At 35.3% G+C, this 20,411-nt stretch overlaps 2 protein-coding genes across 2 annotated transcripts in view; one reads left to right on the top strand and one right to left on the bottom strand.

Moving 5' to 3' along the window:
• The window catches only part of LOC141381669 (BEN domain-containing protein 5-like), a 495,902-nt gene that overhangs the window by 64,328 nt on the left and 411,163 nt on the right, over window positions 1-20,411 (bottom strand). The window lies entirely within an intron of this gene.
• LOC137489712 (uncharacterized) lies at window positions 85-16,504 on the top strand. Its single transcript, XM_073947752.1, has 4 exons — window positions 85-154; window positions 450-599; window positions 11,076-13,370; window positions 15,303-16,504. The coding sequence occupies exons 2-3, from the start codon at window positions 515-517 to the stop codon at window positions 12,134-12,136; spliced, it is 1,146 nt and encodes a 381-aa protein (XP_073803853.1). The 5' UTR covers window positions 85-154; window positions 450-514; the 3' UTR covers window positions 12,137-13,370; window positions 15,303-16,504.

Raw genomic sequence — 20,411 nt, 5'->3', positions numbered from 1 at the left:
TGTGGAAAAGTGGAAAACGAGGGATAAATGTATCAACAAGTCATGATTGCAACAGTAAGTAGCAATAAAAATCTAAACAAAGACTCTTATTTTGGCGTGTCGTGTGACGTCATAAAGCTGCGCCGCTACTGTGCTGAGATTCAACTTGGGAAAGGTTTGTTTTAAAGCTTTTTACAAAGAGACAAACCGATTGATTAAAGTTTCAGGTTTTCGCCTGATGCTATGATATACCTGCTGTCGACAATATAGTTTTAACCCTTTATACAATGTAGTACTATTTTATTCTCAGTAACTGAGTACTGTTTAAATGAAGAAAAGTGTGTAATGAGTGTATAAAAGAAACCTTTTACCTGATTTTTTTAAATTACTCTCATATAAAGAAACTGTTAAAGCAAGTGTTGAAGAGAAGTTATTTTGTTTCTGTTCATTGTTTTGTTCATTTTAAACAGGATAAATTGTCCAAACACAGAGAAAAACTCCTGCTGAAGCGACTGACCTTCACACTGGTATAAAGATGGCGTTTATTAAAGAGGAGAGTGAAGATGTGAAGATTGAAGAAACATTCACTGTCAAACAGGAAGATCTGCAGGAACAAACAGGTTCGTTTTCTTACTGATATATTTTTAGTAATAAGAATACTAAAATAAATTCATCTTGCAGCCCAGAGTGTGCTGCATAGTTCTCCTAAATGCACATAAGCACCCAGGAATGAGTTTATTTCTTGTTTCTTTCTTCTCAGGTCTTTTGTCATTCTTTTTATATATTATTGGTCTCCCATTTTCTCTACCTTCTTAAGGTTATTGCTTTTCTTGTTCTTTTACTGTTTGTAAAAAGTCCTTGAGCACTGGCACTATATAAAATAAATAAAAACAATAAATAAATAAAAAAAGTTTAACTGAGCTGACGATATTTTACCTAAAGTATTCTCATAAAATATATCTGGTATTATGGTGATAGTGTTTACTTAGTACTTTTTTTTGTACCATTTGCAAATGTCACGTTGATCACAATTCCCTTTTTTCATCAACTTCTTTTCAATTTTGACTTCTTTATGGGTTTAAACTTGTTTCTAGTAGTTGTTACTAGTTCTCACAGATAATGTCTTCGAATTGCATCATTATTATAACTAATTGCCAGGGCTATTGTGTTTAAACAGGGTTTCCGCGAGCCATAAAATGTTGTAAATTCTAAAATCCAAATTTCAGCACTTAAAAAGTCTTAAATTTACTGAAATATTGTGTTGTAGGTCTTTAATCTTTTTTTTAAACAAGTCTTCATATTCCTTTGTTCATCTTTTGTTACCCAATCTGGCCAAAACCCATACAATCACCAATAATCCATCTCAATAAAACTTTCAACTTTTTATTTAAAAAGGTAATTGTAACTCTATTTATCATAATGCTTTAATTATTTTCCTTACAATAACATTTGTTTAAACGTGCTCCATGTATTTACTGCTGAGGAAATGACCTGGACAGATTGTTGTACATAGATTTAGTTTATTATAGTTTTTAAAACTTTTAAAGCATTTGTTCATTTTTTTATTTTAAATAAAGTTTATGTTGAAAAAAACTTGTGTGAATACAAGTAGAGCTTGCTTGTTTTGACACGATATTTAAGAAATTTTGCTAAAAAATATCTAAAATATTAAAATGTATTATTATTCATTTTGTCATTGTATTAATAAATGTATTAAATTATAATATGTTTGATAGGACAAATAAAAATCTTTTCATCTGGGGCATTTGAAAAATTCCTTAGCCTTATGAGTATAAAATTTCATTTATAATTGTCTTAAAAAGTCTTACATTTAACTTGGTAAAAAAAAAAAAACCTGGTTTATAGTATGTTAAAAAACGTGGATGCCCCCAATTTTAAATATGCTGAATGAAATGGACACTTAGATAATTAAGTATTCTAAAACATTGTGCAGTATTCTAAACTATATGATCATGTGTTGGGACAACATGTGACTAAACTTATAGTGGAACAATATCGCTTAGCATTGCACTGACTACAACTGGCCAACAAACTAGTCTAAAAATGACTTTTGCTGCTTAAGAAATTATTTACAGCATGCTGATGATATGCAAACATTTGAGTGTAAAGTTTGTCAGTATTAACCATATTCTTTATGTACCAGCAGGTGCCACCATTGGAATCTTTTTGCTTGAGACTTTTTTTAAGAATTAATTTTTAGATCCTAAAAACAGTGTTATGTTGCTTAGGCATGGGACGATAACCGTTTTCAAAACGCCAATATTTTTTGCTGTACTGTTCTCACAGTATATTTTAAGTTTTTTATGTCTTGTTTTTTACATTTTTCAGTAGAACCGTATCTCCAGCAGAAAAGTTCTCCAAAGATGTCGTTTTAAATCGTAAAGAATTCTGTGTTTCTGAAACAAATGAAGACAGCAGAAGTCAATGATTCATTAGAATTATTCAGCCTGACATGTTTACTGCTCCAAAACACTTAAAAAGTTTCTCGAAAGAAAATATATTGTGTTCAAAGGGGAAAATTTGTTTGTTTTTTACCCAGACATTTAAAAAGAATATATTTTAGAGCAGTAATCACTGTACCGTGAAACTGATATTTTTATTCAAGGTTATCATACTGTTAGAATCTTATACTGGCCCATGCCTAATGCTGCTTGATGTTGCAAAGCCATATTTTCTAATTTTATTTTATTTTTTTGTTTGTATAGTCATGAACACACCTGGGGCCTGTTTCAGAAAGGAGGTTAACTAAAAACTCAGAGTATTATAACCCTGAAATGAGAGAAACTCTGGGTTTTCCATTTTAAAATGGCAGGATTGTTAAACTCGAGAAAGCAGGGTAAGTCAAGCCTGTTTCTGAAAGAGAGGTAACTTTAACTCAGAGTCAGTTACTGTGGTAACTTACTCTGTGAATCTAACCTGGTCAGAAGCAGGTTTTATTTTCTAAACTCAGAGTTTCTGTCGGTCTCCTCCCCTTTTTTTAAGATGAAGCGGTATTTCTCGCCTTAGCCTTACGTTTCCACCCACCTTTTTTAATGGTCATTTTGGATACGTGCATAAAAACGATTGATAGAAACGTCATGATGCACATAACTTTTTAAAATATGCATAAAAAAACGTGCATAATTGAGTAGGATAAACTTTTATTCGATAGAAAATGTGCGCATAAACTACGATGGAAACACTTTTACTGAACAAATTACAGTATGTACATTAAAAAAACGATCATGATCATATGATAATGAAAATGTGTGTAAATGGACAAACGGCAGGCTGAGCACACTGTAACACGTCTTAAATATTGTTTTAGTCATTCTAAAATGCCTTAACTGTTTCAGTATTAGTGTATATTATTAATTACCTCCGAACGTCTGGTGCGTGTCAAGAGTCTCCGCGTCTCATGGCTTCAGACGCCCCCACGTGTTCATTGTTTTTCAGCATTGTCTTCTGACATCGAGGCGCAAGTACATTAATTAGGCTAAATAAAGAATTAATTGACGCAGCTTCTTCTACCACAGTAAATTCTGTTTTTACTGTTGATATTTGGTGCCAGTTTAATCAGGAAGTGACGATTTTTTCTCTTTCACTCGTTGGATAGAATTTTATTCGCATGTTTTATGCAATATTCCAGTTTTGCACATATATTTATGTAATATATTTGGATGGAAAATAGCTATTGCCTACATTTTAGTCACACACAGAAGAACTGTACTAGAATGGCTTATCCTTTTTTAATAAATAATTAAATTAAATTCACCTTCGACATGCACTTTAACTAGATTAATGGGATTATTATTCTTTCTAAAAATTATTTTTAGTACTGCTTACCTTCTAAATGTTATATTAACATCTATCACTTGATCAATAAAAAAGGCACAAGTGCACTGTTAAATCATTTAAAACTAATAAATGTGTAAAAAAGTTTAGAAAAAAATATAAACGTCACAAATTACATTACTTATTTTATTATACTTAAATATTTAAATATTTAAAAAGTTAAATTACACATTAACTTGAGCAGCTGTTTTCCCACGCTATCTGTCTCTTCTTCACTGATGGTTGCTTCTTTTCAAATATATACACTCATATTTGCTATAACTTTGCATGAGAACATCAAGTTCAGCTGGAGAAAGAAATGGTGATCTCTTTTATAAGATATTGCCATAGTCACTCGTAATGTCTGCGCTTCATTGATAATGCCTTTTTAAAGTCACGGTGTGCGCGCTTAACTCTAAGCTGGTCTACTCGAAGTTGATTGACCCAACTCAGATCAGCTGTTCTGAAACCGAAAACTCAGAGTTTTTAATCTCTCGGTATATCAACTCAGAGTTCAAGTTCAAACTCTGAGTTGTTTGAACCTCCTTACTGAAACAGGCCCCTGTTTATAGAGCAAGTAGCCGTTTATTATTCCTGGTCATTTCTCCAATAGGCAACTGAAGTTCTAAAACAATAGCATATGAGATCAGGGCCCCATTTCAGAAAGATGGTTAAGTGAAAACTCAGAGTATGTTAACCCTGAAATGAGAGAAACTCTGGGTTTTCTGTTTCAAAATAGCTGGTTTGTCAAACTGGAGAAAGCAGGGTAAGTCAAGCCTGTTTCTAAAGGTGAGGTAACTTTAACTCTTGAGTGGTCACTTGCTCTGAAAACCTAACCTGATCAGTAGCAGGTTTTATCCTCTAAACTCTGTGTTTCTGTCGGTCTCCTCCCCTTTTTTAAAGATGAAGCGGTATTTCTCACTTAGCTTTATTTCCAGCCACCTATTTTTATGTGCATTTGGATAGGCTATGAGCATAAAAAATCAGTTGATAGAAACATCATGATGCACATAACTTTTAAATTATAGTCATAAAGAAGATGCATATAACTGAGTAGGATAAACTTTTTATTCGATGAGAAAAGATAAACTTACGTAAACTACAAAAGCACTGAACAAATTCCAGTATGTGCATTAAAAAAGGTTTGTTATAAGAGATCATATGATGATGGAAATGTTTGTGAGTGGACAAACCATCAGGGTGAGCACACTGTAAAACATCTGAAATGTTGTTTTGGTCATTCTAAAATGCCTTAACCAATAAAGTATTATTGTTATTATATTATTAATGATCTCCAGTTTGGGGTTATTGCTGTGTCTATAGGTTGGCATTGGCTATACAACGCCACTAGAGGGAGCTTTAAGTACACAAAAGGTCTAGCTAGATGTATGTTATGTTGTTTGAAAATCGCCAGTAAAGAGCACATTAAAGGTGCATTAGGTGATCTTCCACAATGCTAACAGCTTAGCATAAATCTCTGAATCACAGTCCCTCCTCTGCCGTCTAGAGCCAAGCCTCCTTAAACACGAGCACAGCAAAAAAAAAAAAAAAAAAAAAAAAATATATATATATATATATATATGTATATGTATATGTGTATATGTTTGTTTACCCAATATATGCACTGATAATATCCACTGATTTTTATATAGTCGATCAAATGAACTTAAACTATTAAAAATGCAACAAACATTTGTTTTGGCCCAAACTACAAAAACAAACAAATGTAAGACTTACATTTAGTATTAGTTTTGCTTAAGTTCCACACTAGTTTGATCATGTATAAAAGTCTGATGCATCTCCAATTTGTTGTTTAATGTAATGTTTGCACTTGTTAGACTATAAATCTCGTCACTAACGCTAAAGTCTGATAATCCTCCATAGAAATGATCTTACGCTGACTTATTTCCTACTCAGTGGTGCATTGTATATGGTTGCCATGACAGCTTAAAGCCCTAAACTAACAATTCTGTCACTTACTCGTCCTTTGCTTGTAATAGGCCTAAACATGTTTGATTCTCTTCCTTATGTTGAACACAAAAGAAGATATTTGTAAGAATGCTGAAAAGCTGTATCCATTGACTTCCATAGTATTTGTTTTTTCCTGCTATAAAAGTTGTTACACCAATTGTGATGACGCAACCGCGGCTTGCGCGTGTTGTCTGAAACACTTCACTGCACTTGATCCGCGATATAAAGTTAATTACTATGCGGAAATCAAGCAGTGCGCACAAAAAATGATAAAGGCCGCGATGGATGCAGGAAGACTTTTTTCCCATCACACACGCAATGAGAGCAGATGGAGCGCGCACGTTATCTCTGTCTGTTCTAGTTACCCATCTATCTTTCTATTTTTCTTTTCATCTGCACCAGGGCCCGCGGTAACTTTATCACATGTTGTTTAGTGTTTTTATAACCTGCAACTCTTTATTTTACAAATTATATGTATCATGAAGAACTGTGTGCTTCTCAAGCTTTATGAGAAGTGTCATATATGTCTTTTTAGGTGCACTCAGAGGACAATCGCCTGTTATATCATTTCATAGATTGTCAGCATGATGTAGGCCTTTGTAATAATATTTATTCAATATAGTTATAATGACTTGCGGCTGGAAGGGCATCCGCTGCGTAAAAACTTGCTGAATAAGTTAACGGTTCATTCCGCTGTGGCGACCCCGGATTAATACAGGGACTAAGCCGACAAGAAAATGAATGAATGAGTTATAATGACATTTATACATGATCAAACTAGTGTGGAACTTAAGCAAAACTAATACTAAATGTAAGTCTTACATTTGTTTGTTTTTGTAGTTTGGGCCAAAACAAATGTTTGTTGCATTTTTAATTGTTTAAGTTCATTTGATCGACTATATAAAAATCAGTGGATTTTATCAGTGCATATATTGGGTAAACAAAAATTGCTACCTTTTACTGTAATAAGTCCCCATCCCCAGAAGTGATTAAGGTTAGTACACAGTCATAGCCATATATGCAAAGATGTGTGTGTGTATATTATGGGTGGAGCTGAACCCGAATACGGTATTAGGAAAGGCACGAATAGCGTGTTTTTACGAATACTTATTTTGAACAAATACTTGAAAAATTATTTGTATTTGGGAGCAAGATAAACATTATATCAAAAAGCAGCGTTTCCTCATGAGACCACAGTGCATGCCCGTGTGAGTGAGTGAGAGAGAGAGAGACGCTCAGTCAGAAGTCGGAGGGCGCTTCTCCACAGCAACAGACAGAGAAAGCTCGGCTGAGCGAAAAAATACTTCACTGCATCACTATTTTTGTTAAATAGATTTTTGTACCTTAATTGGGTTCCAGATGCAGTTTATAAACTTGTAGCAGAGTTGAAGCAGAGTTTGATCGGGATATTCCATTACGCTGCATTTTTGACGTTTGCAATTGGGTGCTCTCTGTTTACACAACATTAGCTCTGCTTGCGCGGTAATTTAGACAATAGACTGTTGATAGAGTAACGTTAACGTTCGTTTATAAAGGTTAAAACGATGCTTGTGCAGTTGTGTCGAATAGTATGCACTTATGGGAGTTATATTGTACGTCTAAATTACTGTCTTTTGCAGACAGCAAGATATATGCTATAGGCTAGTAAACCTTAGCATAACTTCCCCTCACTTTTTATTAACTTGAAACTCCTCAAATACATTTGGGCACCCAGAAAAAGAGTGAAAAAGAGTGAGACTGCTGCTGAGCCATTTCTTGGTCCTCCACCAGTCAAAAAAAAAAAAAAAAAAAAAAAAAGCACCTTCAGGTTCTGTGTGGAAGCATTTTACAGTCAGTGGAGCTGCAGATAAAACAAAGTGATACTGTATAATGTGTACAAAAGTGAAATCAGCAGAGGCAGAGATATTAAACATCTGTCAACATCTTCTATGCGTAGTCATTCATTCATTTCTTTTCCCTTTATGCAGTCCCTTTATTAATCTGGGATTGCCACAATGGAATGAACCACCAATTTATCCAGCATATGTTTTACGCAGTGGATGCCCTTCCAGCTGCTACCCAGCACTGGGAAACATCCATACACTCTCTTTCACACACATACAATTGGGACAAATTTAGCTTACCCAATTCACCTGTATTGCATGTGTTTGGACTGTGGTGGAAACCGGAGCACCCGGAGGAAACCCACGCCAACATGGGGAGAACCCAGTCAGGGCTCGAACCAGCAACCTTCTTGCTGTGAGGCGACAGTGCTACTCACTGTGCCACCGCGCAACCTTCCATGTAATGTATTATCACATGCACTAAAAGCATCCTCTCCTGATACTGTCTGTGAACCCCCCACAAGCATCAATCCCCTCAATCAGCACAGCTATGTTCTGCTAAATCCTCCACAAGCACCAAACCATCAACACAGCCACATTCTGCCCCAGCAAGTCAGTTTCAAACATAAAAAATAAAAAATGTAAAAAAACAAAAACAAACTTTGTGTCTGTTTTGTGGCAGGCAGATGATAATAGCAGGCCTGTATCTTTTAGTATTATATAGAATACTTTTGTTCTGCCAGATCTCCCAGGCAGGGTTTTATTTAGATTTATTTAGCTAATTTTAGTTTTTGGAATTCTGTCCATTGGAAAGAAGTTCTTTCAGAAGAAGAACAGTTTTTTTAAATATTATTTGTTTTTATTCTGTCTATTCAGTGTCCTTCAACAAGAGCAGTGGTGGTGGGGTTCATAATATTCACAATGGTATTTTATTAGTTGTTGGTTTAACCATGGATGAGATAATGGCTTCTATGTTATTTTCTTTTCAATGACATTTCTTGTCACATGTTCAAAAACAACAGTCAATATTGCATGTCTATAATTTATATAATGGGTATAATTAAACAATACTTTCACTATAAAGTAAATTAGAAGTATAATAGAAATAATATATATTTTTGCGCCATTTTGAATTTTACTCAAATACAAATACTTTTCCCCCCTCAACAAATACACATACAGATACAAATACCGGCTGTTCCGCACATCCCTAGTGTGTGTATGTGTATATATATATATATATATATATATATATATATATATATATATATATATATATATATATATATATATATATATATATATATATATATGTGTGTGTGTGTGTGTGTATATGTACATACACACACACAGTATTCATAGCGCTTCACTTTTTCCTAATTTTTTATGTTACAGCCTTATTCCAAAATGGATTAAATTAATTTATTTCCTCAAAACACACAATAGCCCATAATGACAATGTGAAAAAATTTATTGTTTAAATTGTTGCAAATTTATTTCAAAATAAAAAACCTAAAATATCATAAATGTGGAGAAAGTAAAGCGCTATGAATATATATATATATATATATATATATATATATATATATATATATATATATATATATATATATATATATATATAAAAGAAAATACAGTATGTCAAATGATAAGATTTCTGTGTGGAGCACTGGCTGTTGTCAGACTCCTTGTCGGATGTGCGCTATGCACATCAATATAGCAGCATTTGTTTTTTATGATACTGTATAACAATAGGCAACGTGGTGGCGCAGTAGGTAGTGTTGTCGCCTCACAGCAAGAAGGTTGCAGGTTCGAGCCTTGGCTGGGTCTGTTGGCATGAAAGCCGAAAAGAAAATGAATAAATGTATAACAAGAATTAATATTTTTACAGTACTGTGTAGGTTGGGGTGGGGTTAGGCTTTAAAAAATACAATTAATTGGGTAATTTAATAGGTAGCATGAATAATGCTCGATACAACTACTGTTTTTACATTACTGTGACAGTTGGATTTAAGGTTGGGGTAGACGTTAATGAAAAACAACAAATGTGAAATTTAATAAATAATATAAATAATTCTCGTTAACTTTTGGCCGCAACTGTATCTGATCTAGCAAAAACCAAAATACTGGGGTAAAACAAACAGTCATATTTGAAAGACATGGCAAGGGAAATAGACTTTAATGCAGTGCTTCTTGTCCGATCTGAGACCCACCTCATATTTGTATGTCTAACAGGCAATGAAGATCACAGATTTTTAAAGAAATCAGATCTGAAACGTGACGATTTTGAAATTGAAAGACAGTTCACCGGAAGCCCTTGGGCTGCCTGGCTAAAAATTAAATGTCTATGTGCATATAGCCTATCTAGCTAACACAACAGATGTTGCATTAGAATTTGTATGAATAGGATCATCTGTAAAAATATTTGTAATAGTTATATTATTTTTTGTTATTGGTCTTTAGTTTTTAAAGTTACTTATACAAATAAAAACAACTAATTGGAGATTTATATCATCTTGTCCCTTTTTAAGAAATAGTTACTCATTAAAAATTTACTCATGAGTAAAAAGAAGAGTTATTTTTTACTTTTACTTGAGTAGATTTGTAGACATGTAACTTTACTCTTACTTAAGTGAAAAAAAATTGTAAGTAACAGTACTTTTACTCGAATAAAATATTTTATTACTCTTTCCACCTCTGTCTCTTTTGCTCTCTTCTCCAGTTCTGGGTTACAGATGATCTCTTTTCATCTGCTTTTGTTTGCAGTTACAGGAGCTCTCATTTCCTTTTTCCTTTCTATACCACATCATTTACCTTCATGTTTGTCTCAGTATGTTATCGATCATTTGTGTGCATATTATTTTGTTACTCACCCTGTATTTGTTTCCAGGACCACTAGTGATTGAGTGTCTGGTTGTTTTTTCCCCATGGCACTCCCTCAGTGCACACCCGACCGGGTTTGATTTTTGCTTTTTCCAGGACTCACTCCTCAATAAAGACTTGATGTTTTTCTGCATTTGAGTTCACTCTTTTTTTTTTTTTTTTTACTCAAGACACAAATATTTTCTTTCTTATTTGTGTTTAAATTTTTTAAGATTTAGACAGATACAGCTTTTGAGGCTCTTTTGGTCTATGGTGATTTCTTGATTGCAAACATGTGTGGTAGTAATCAGGTCTGAGTGTGGCTAGAGAACTTACAGAGAAATTTACAGCTTTCAAATTTATGTCTCATCAATATGACCAAAATGATCTGGGATCAATCATATAAGAATCTGCTTAAATGTACATGTGTGTAATAAACCCCAGGAGGTTGATATGACAAGATCAATCTAAATATGATCTGCTATGTTTTTACATTTAATGTGCATCAAAATTAAGGTTTGTGTAGCCAATGTTTTACTGCATTTTTACTTCAGCTTTTGATGAGAGTTTTAATGATTTACTAAAACCGGAAATTTTTTATTTCAGACCTAATTAAAGACTATGAGGAGAGTAAAGAGGAGGAACATCGTGTCAAAATTGAGGGCAAAACTCATTTAGAGACTGATGGTATTTTAAAAATGAGAGACAAGAGTTGTGTCACCTGCACTCAGTGTGGAAAGAGTTTGGCAAACAAAAGCAAACTAAAGATTCACATGAGGATCCACACTGGAGAGAAACCATTCACATGCACTCAGTGTGGGAAGAGTTTCTGCCACTTAGCAAACCTTAATCAACACATGATGATCCACACTGGAGAGAAACCATTCACATGCCACCAGTGTGGGAAGAGGTTCAGCAAATCATCTACGCTTTACAGACACATGAGGATCCACACCGGAGAACAACCATTCACATGCACTCAGTGTGGGAAGAGTTTCAACCAACCATCAAACCTTAATCTACACATGAGGATCCACACTGGAGAAAAACCATTCACTTGCACTCAGTGTGGGAAGAATTTCATCCACTCATCACACCTTAATGAACACATGAGGATCCACACCAGAGAAAAACCATTCACATGCACTCAGTGTGGGAAGAGTTTCAGCCAATCAGCATCCCTTAATCGACACATGAGGATCCACACTGGAGAGAGTCCATTCACATGCACTCAGTGTGGGAAGAGTTTCAGCCTATCCTCATACCTAAATAAACACATGAGGATCCACACTGGAGAGAAACCATTCACATGCACTCAGTGTGGGAAAAGTTTCAGGCACTCATCACACCTTAATCAACACATGATGATCCACAATAGAGAGAAACCATTCACATGCACTTGTTGTGGGAAAAGTTTCAGGCACTCATCATCCCTTAATCAACACATGAGGATCCACACTGGAGAGAAACCATTCACATGCACTCAGTGTGGGAAGAGTTTCAGCCTATCATCATACTTTAAAAGACACATGAAGATCCACACTGGTGTGAGAGACTATATGTGCTTGGAGTGTGAGAAGACTTTTATTACAGCTGCAGAATTAAAACGACACCAGAGGATTCACACTGGAGAAAGAGGTTTACTTAGGAACTTTGAAAACACATGAGAGGATTCACACTGGAAAGGAATTGTAGACATGATCAGTGTGTACAGAGTTTCACTTATTCGGGGCAGCTTAATAAACACATGGGATGGTTTTTCGGTAGGACAAAACAACCATTGAAACCTGAAAGATTTTTAGATTTTGCCGATTTTTTTAGACGGCATGTTTATCATAGATATCAGGTATCAGGTCCTGTTACGTAAATGATGTTCATCATTTTGACAGATTTGCCCTCACAATTGTTCTGTAATCTTCTTATAGTGATAAAAAAGCACAATAATTTTAAACAGAAAGTGTCCGTGTTGCACTGTTAATGACAGAAGTAGTCTTTACTTTCACCATTAATTTTGCCATGAAGCGCACCTTTAACGTTAACATTACATTTTCAAAGTTCGCTGATGAGTTGCAGATACCCGTGAGATATTTGGCGTGCTGAAAATCTGGAGCTATCGGCGATTCAAATCATGCCGTGTACAATGAGTTCTGACTGAAAATATTATTCGTGATCACCTACAGCCAATGAGAGAGCAGCATCCACTTATGTGTGTGTGTGTACCTACTGGCCAGCGGGATGTTGGGGGAGAAGTTAAAAGCGATCATTTTTAGTTTATTTCGACCCAAAAAATGGAGGAAAAACTAGTGGAGGTTTGACAGGAGCACCAGTGTCTGTTTGATGTTTCGTATAGAAAGATAAAAAAAGTTGATGAGAAATTGCTAATTCCCTTCAAACCCAGGTGAGCAAATATGTAAATTTTCTACCCCATTAAAAACGTATTTCTCGTTATGTAGTTTAATAACAAAAAATATACGATGTGTTTTCGATTAAGAGACATAGTTTGGAAGTTGTCGGCGATTCTTCCTATTGTAAAGTCATGCAATGTGAAAGCCCATGTCGCCGATCCATCTTGCAGTGTAAACTTGAAACAAAACTGCCCATAACTATGTGGACACCTATTCATTGCACATATTGCTGTCAATTTTACATTGACGTTGAATTTTGTACTGTCTGTAGTTCACACTGTCTGTATTTTGCTCTGTTGTTGTATTTTGCACTGTGTGTATTCTGCACCGTCTGTATTTTGTACTGTCTGGAGCCAGCACCTAAGCCTTTCACTCATCATAGCACACGTGCTGCTGATGATGTGACAATAAAACCGTACTCACACTAGGTACAGTTGCCTCGAAGGTACGCTTGTCCCCCCTCCCGTCTCCCCCGATGGCCCGCGCTCACACCACAATCGGCACGCTTACGTCATCGCTGCTGCGCTGTTCAGTGAGAAGCGCTCTCACTCAGCAGCACAGTGGAGATTCCTCTAGTTGTATCGTTTCAGTCGTTTGATATGTAGTGACATGCAGTCAAATATTTCGCCAAACAGTCCTTAGGGATGCAGGGACACGCAGTCAGATATTTTGCCGAACAGATCCGCCACTTTTGGCGCTCATAAACAATCATAAAGCCCTCGTGCTGCAGGAATGAGGTCTGCTGAAGGTGCGCAGCTGTCATGCAGTGAGGAGTTTGCGTCTTTAATAATCTACAGCAGTTTGCGTTCACTGAACAGTAAGAATGATTAAGAAATTCATATAAAACAGTCCCTTAAAAGTCACATCTCGCTTTCAGTTTCGGGCTTTGGTGCGTTTTACACTCATACTACAAACTACTGATACGTTTGTAGTGTGAGTGCAAAACACGCCAAAAGCCCGAAACTGAAAGCGAGACATGACTTTTAAGGGCCCAAGTGAACCGCGCTCAGGCCCACCTCTTCCAACCGGGCCAGGGCCGGCCAAGTGCACCGTGCCTGAGCCCGATTCAGCGCACTCACACTTCTCAAACAATCTGGGAAACGGGCCTGGGCACGGTACGGATGGCATAGTGCTAGTAGGCCATAAAAGTGATTTGATTTGATTTGAAACAAAGCAGTGACAAAACGCTAGCCCAGATAGTCATGCAGTGTGAAAACATCTGTGACAAGACTACTTTGAAAATCATGCAGTCTAAACTCGGCATTAAAAGCAAATCGTACAGCAAGCAAAACTGACTGTAACAATCTTACTCTCTGTTTCGGAACAAACCAGTTGATCTGCAGGGATGAAAACATTCCTCATACAAGAAAAATAGCTGAAGTAACAGGTATCACCGACGTTCGACATGAATTAAAGCGCATCTTTATGTCCGAGTTTTGATATGAATCATCAATGACTTAGAGGAGAGGGGCACAACAGCGGCCATACCAATTTAAACGGGGGCCTGTGGCCCCACTCCTAGATCCGCTCCTGAATTGTACATACCACCAACCACACAATTCAAAATATCAAATGCACACCAAACCCTTGGTTCCGATTTGGCAAATACCAGTAAGCAAGTGATGTCACATCATTCCCACAATAATAACAACACCAACTTCCCATTACGAAGGTAAAGAATAAAAACAAAATAATAATAACACTCTATACAAAAACCACATCACTCAGTATCACAAAGTAACAAACACACTAGACTAATGATGGTGTCTGATGGTAACATGCACAGGTGGTTTGAGGACTTGTGTAATTCATACAGAGACAGCATACATGAATTGGCCACCGATGATGTGAAATTCGAGGCGCCGATTTCCAATACACGCACACATGGAAATACTGCTTCCGAATTAGGCCAGATGCCACTCAAGCTACAGCAAAGCAGCAGCTAGCAGATTCTGCAAAACAACAACTCCTTACAACTCTATTCTTGTTTTTCCTACATATACTCTAACACGGAAGACTTACCTTTGGAATTAACTATACATTGTACACCATAAAGAGGCCGTGACCAATCAAGTTAATTTCCGGCAGCCACAACTGTCCTTAAGAGAAAAATACACTCATTTAAGCTAAATAATCCATTCCATCTTACGGTTTTCCAACATGCCTTACTCACTGGAGGTCTAGTGGAGAGAGTCCCATCAATAGGTCAAAACAACAATATGCCAACCATATATATATATATATATATATATATATATATATATATATATATATATATATATATATATATATATATATATATATATATATATATGTGTGTGTGTGTGTGTGTGTGTAAAGTAAATGATAACATTTATCAACACCAACTGACCTCCAATAAAATAAAATAAAACATTATGCAGCATTAACCTACCACATATGGCTGCACGCCTCATGGAGCACAGTTGAACTCATCAGTGAACTCAATTATGATGTAGTTTGACCAATAGCTGAGTTATGTTAAACTCTTCGTTGAATGATGTTGAGCAAAAGACACTTTGGCCGGTTTATTCTTATTTACAGTTGTCTTGACCCAGTTTACAGATGCTTTTTATGAACAAAACAAAAATTACATATCTTATAAATAGGAAAACTGTGATAATAGGTGTAAACCAGGTTTTAAAAAATGCATTGACATCTATACGAGGCTTTAAGCATCGCCAAGGGGCATGGCGTCCTCAATACTGATGCGTAAGGTACTTGACCATCCTTCAGATTTTAATGCCTTCGGGGTGTGAATTACAAAAACTTCTGCTTCAAACATGGTTTTGCTTCTCACCCTAAAGAGTTTTACACAATAATTGATGATGTTCCTAAAAACATCATAGTATGGATCAGAGATATTCTTTCACACTATTCTGTAGTTTTCTCTTCTGTTTTTGGCCACTTAATGTTTTAGAAACAAAATGAAATAATAGGTTTTTAAAGAATATTCTTATTCAAAGGCTTTATACTAATCAGCTCAGAAATCATTTTATTTTTAAAGATTTTAATTTATAGGAATTAGAAAAATAAGAACAAGGTACATTTCTTATCTAATTCTCCCCAAAATGAAAGAGCTTCAGTTTAAAGTAACTAATGATGTGTATCCATCAAAATAATTCCTGAGATTAAAATGTGATACTGAGGATAACTCTTGTCAATTGTCAATGTTGTGAGAGTCATATTGAAACCACTAAGCATATATTCTACAATTGCATATACTCATGTACATGACAGAATGTCTCATGTCAATATCCATGTTAAGCCTTTTTGCTATATACAAGTTAAATTGGGTGTAACTAAATAAAATTGTACACAGCATTTCCTGGTTAACAACGTTTTATGCTTTGCAAAATTCTTCATTCATAAATGTAGGTTTTTGTATTACTAGTATTAGCATGTGATCTAACAAATCACTCAAGTTCGCATTACAATAGCGACACTGAATTTCCTATACATGAATTTGTAGGAATGTATGAGTTTTCACATGAACATATCTATAAAGGCAACCTTTAAAGCTTGCCTAGAGAAAAGTTTAATTGTCTTCATTAAGAAAACTTGTTTCTTTTTTTCAAATTAGTCAATCAAAATAAATGTGTAGTGTGTAAACATTTTCTCCTCTCTAATCTTTCTAATTCTCTTTTCAGAGCCGACCATTTGATTTGGTAATCAATTTGGTAAGTTAATAAACAATTTGCAAGTGTGCAATGTGCAGAAATATGGTTATCGGTTCATAGTAAGTTGAAACACATTGTTAGATTTTGCTATACTTGGCTAAACTGTTCTTGGGTGGTTCACCAATATATAGATGACTAATACATAAAGTAAGCAAGCTGACTGAAGCTATTACAGGTAGACTTTATTAAAGACAATAGTGCAGTTCCTCATCAGTGATGTCAACTCATCGATCTTCAAGTAAGAGATTACCCAACTGCTTTGGTTGGGTCACAATTCTTGAGCTCCTGTAGGTTATTTGGTTCACACCTTTTCAGATGCAGATACTTGCTTGCATATGAAACAAGTCATACAATCTATCAACATATAGAGGTCTTTTGCATTATTGCAGCCCGATAGCAACTCTCACAACCTTGTACTGGGCTGTGACCCCTGATCTACACTACAAAACAGTTATTCAAAATCTTCACCCCTCTTCAGTTATTGAGTTTACATCTTCAGGTGTTCAAAGGGTTTCATTTCCAGTAACTTGACATGTATTCAAGAGTTCACACTTGTCCCGGAAGAGAGCCCTAAGCTCATAAGATACTCAAGCTCTGGACTCCCTTCTGTAAGCAGGGTGAGAGGGGAGTTTGAGCTCAGGTAGATCACCATGAACGTCTTGTTTCTGTTGTAAAGACAGATATAGAGATGGCTAAAAGGAGATATATGGCTTCTAAGAGCTCGACTATGGGCAACCATTTTGGCACATATCTAGAAAGGAGGGGCAGTAGGGGTGGGAGGGGGATTCTTCAAGATGAAGATAACTGAGTTAAGAAACTCTGGTTATTTATAGTGAGTTAGGAATTATCTGATTGGTGAATCATGTGTTAGCTAATGCAGGACCAGCCATGGACAATCATAAGCATGTGATCCTCTCGAAAGTAGTTTATAAGTAAACTTCACTTGAATGAACAGCCAAACTACATGAAAAAACTGCTGTTTTGAATATACCCGTGTCTGTGTGGACAAGGCCTAAATGTTGAGGACTCTGCTCTCCATTGTGAAGCTTCATGTGAGTGCTGAGGCTTCTTTTATGTTTAAAGTCTTTTCCACACTCACTGCATCTAAAACGCTCTCCTGAGTGAGTCTGCATGTGTTGCTTAATGGAGTCTTTGCGTGTGAGACTCTTTCCACACTGATCACATGTGAACACTATGGTTCCAGTGTGACCATTCATGTGATTCATGAGGCTAAGTTTGGTTGTGAAGCTCTTTCCACACTGAACACATGCAAACAGCTTCTCTCCAGTGTGAGTTCTCATGTGGTAATTGAGTGTGCTTTTACGTATGAAACTTTTACCACACTCTGTGCATCTGTAAGGTTTCTCTCCAGTGTGAATCCTCATGTGGTTATTGAATGTGCTTTTATTTGGGAAACTTTTACCACATTCTGTGCATCTGTAAGGTTTCTCTCCGGTGTGAGTTCTCTTGTGGATATTGAATGTGCTTTTACTTCTGAAACTTTTACCACACTCTGTGCATGTGTAAGGTTTCTCTCCAGTGTGAATCCTCATGTGGATTTTAAGGTTTTGTTTTTTAGCAAAACTTTTCCCACACTGTGTGCAAGTAAAACTTCTCTCTTCAGTGTGAGTTCTCATGTGCACTTCAAGGTTGTTATTTTGTTTAAAACTCTTTCCACACTGAGGGCAAGAATAAGGCTTTTGCCCAGTGTGAACTCTCATGTGCGCTGCCAGGTTTCTTGCATGACGGAAGCTTTTTTCACACTGTTGGCATGTATACGGCCTCTCTCCAATGTGAATTCTCATGTGGGCTTTAAGGAAATGGATTTTAGGAAAACTCTTTCCACATTGTTTGCAGGTGTAAGGGTGCTCCCTATTGTGAACTCTCATGTAAACATCAAGGTTTGACTTTTGACTGAAACTCTTTCTACACTGTTTACAGCTGAAATTACACTCAGATTTGTATTTCAGATGTCTTCTGTGTGATGAAGTCTTTTTAGTCAGTGTGGGTTTTTCATCAGTCGTTGTTTCTTGGGGTTTCTTAAACTGCTGTTTCTCATCTATTTCATTCTGTTGATGAGTCTCTTTTTTCAGCACCATCAGATCTAAAAAAAAAAAAAAGTTAGCTTTAGTATGAAGGCTCAAAGCGACAAGCAAGAAATAGATGTTTCATCCAAATATTAAAGTCTTATAGTTTAGAATGACCCAGGTTTAACAGTTTGAAGTGTGAAAAGCTCTGAGAATACTCAGCATCAGCTCTCAGGATAAACAGAGCAAAATGACAAACAGTGACAATTGTCAATCATGTCATAGTAGTGACCCGGTGTCCGTTCTTTGGACCTCGCTTAAATGATCTAAGATGATTTGGCAGATCCTGGATCTTTTAATCTTGATAACTGATCTCTGGCTAATTTGGTTCTTCAAACAAGCTTGAGAATCAGATTTAAAAGTCTGGATGAACTGATATGAGATCACTTTCCGTGTTGTGAAGGACAGATCTATCGATCGAAATTATGATCATCAATGCAACGATTGGCTGACGGCACAGCAGCGTAATGACATCATCTGATTAAAACTCAATTATCCATGTGAATAAAATTCATAGTCAATGGTTTGTTAAATATGATACGCAATAACTTTTTCACCTTTGTTGTGAGCTGCAGGCTTTACACTTTCATGTGTCAAAAGTATTTAGCAATTTATTTAGTTTTACAGTTAAAGCGGATTTTCTTTATTATTGTAGCTGATTTCTTATTCTGTGTAAAGAATAACTGGATGTTTACAAAAGCATTTTGGTATTGGTAAAGGTGTCTGCACCTTTTGTGGAGCATCAAATCACAGTCATATTACTGTCAAAACATGTTCATGACTGCATAAATGTATTATTGCTTTTATTTTTAAAATCATATTGTGCATGTCTACTATTATACACAGATTGTATTAAAACAATCTAAAAAGTTCATATCAATAAATTTTCTCTTAGAATCTTAAAAAAAAACCAAACACTTTGTTTCCTTTTGAACAAAAAAATATTTTCTTTTGAGAAACTTTTTAAATATTGGAGCAGTAAACATATCAGGCTAAATCATTTAAATGAATCAATTACTACTGTTGTCCTCATTTGTTTAGAAAACACAGATTGCTTTACAATTTAAAACAGCATCTTAGGATATCTTTTCTGCTTGAGATACTGTTGTACTGAAAAACTTAAAAAAAAAACAAAAAAACTTACATATACAGTAGGAGTGGTTTAGAAATTTTTGGCAGTTTTATACCTTGAAAACGTCTCATACCCAAGCACCATAACACCTTTAAGTTTTTAGGATCTAAAAATTCAGTCTTTAAATAAAGTCTTAAGCAAAAAGTTTTACAATGATTTATGATAATTAATTATTTTAGTGTCCATTTCATTCAGCAGATTTAAAATTGGGGGCATTCAAATTTTTTGACATACTTTAAACCAGGGTTTCTGCAGGTTTCACCAAGTTAAATGTAAGACTTAAGACATTTTTAAGAACATTATGAATTAAATTTTAAACTCATAAAAGGCTAAAGGCAATTTTTTTTTTCAAATTATCAAAAAATATTATAATTTAATACATTTAATAATCCAATAATAAATAAAAAATAAATATTTTAGCCAAAGATAAATATTTAAATATTGTGTAAAAAAAAGCATTACTTATATCCATACTTTTTTACAAACATAAACTTTATTTAAAATAATAAAAATGTTTTAAAAGTTTTATAAACTAAATCTATGCAAAACACTCTGTCAAGGTCAATGACCTCAGCAGTAAATGCATGGAGAATGCTTAAACAACTGTTTTTGTAAGGAAA

The sequence above is a fragment of the Danio rerio genome, chromosome 4, assembly GCF_049306965.1.
Source record: "Danio rerio strain Tuebingen ecotype United States chromosome 4, GRCz12tu, whole genome shotgun sequence".
In the NCBI taxonomy this organism is placed as follows: domain Eukaryota; kingdom Metazoa; phylum Chordata; class Actinopteri; order Cypriniformes; family Danionidae; genus Danio; species Danio rerio.
Note: the sequence above shows the minus strand (reverse complement) of the source record. Positions and strands in the feature narration are given on the sequence as shown.

What these genes read in the sequence shown, in the direction of transcription:
- LOC137489712 (XM_073947752.1), top strand. Translation starts at nt 515, where the DNA reads ATGGCGTTTATTAAAGAGGAGAGTGAAGATGTGAAGATTGAAGAAACA. An exon ending in AGATCTGCAGGAACAAACAG is followed by an intron (nt 600 to 11,075) that starts GTTCGTTTTCTT and finishes TTTTTATTTCAG; the next exon opens with ACCTAATTAAAGACTATGAG.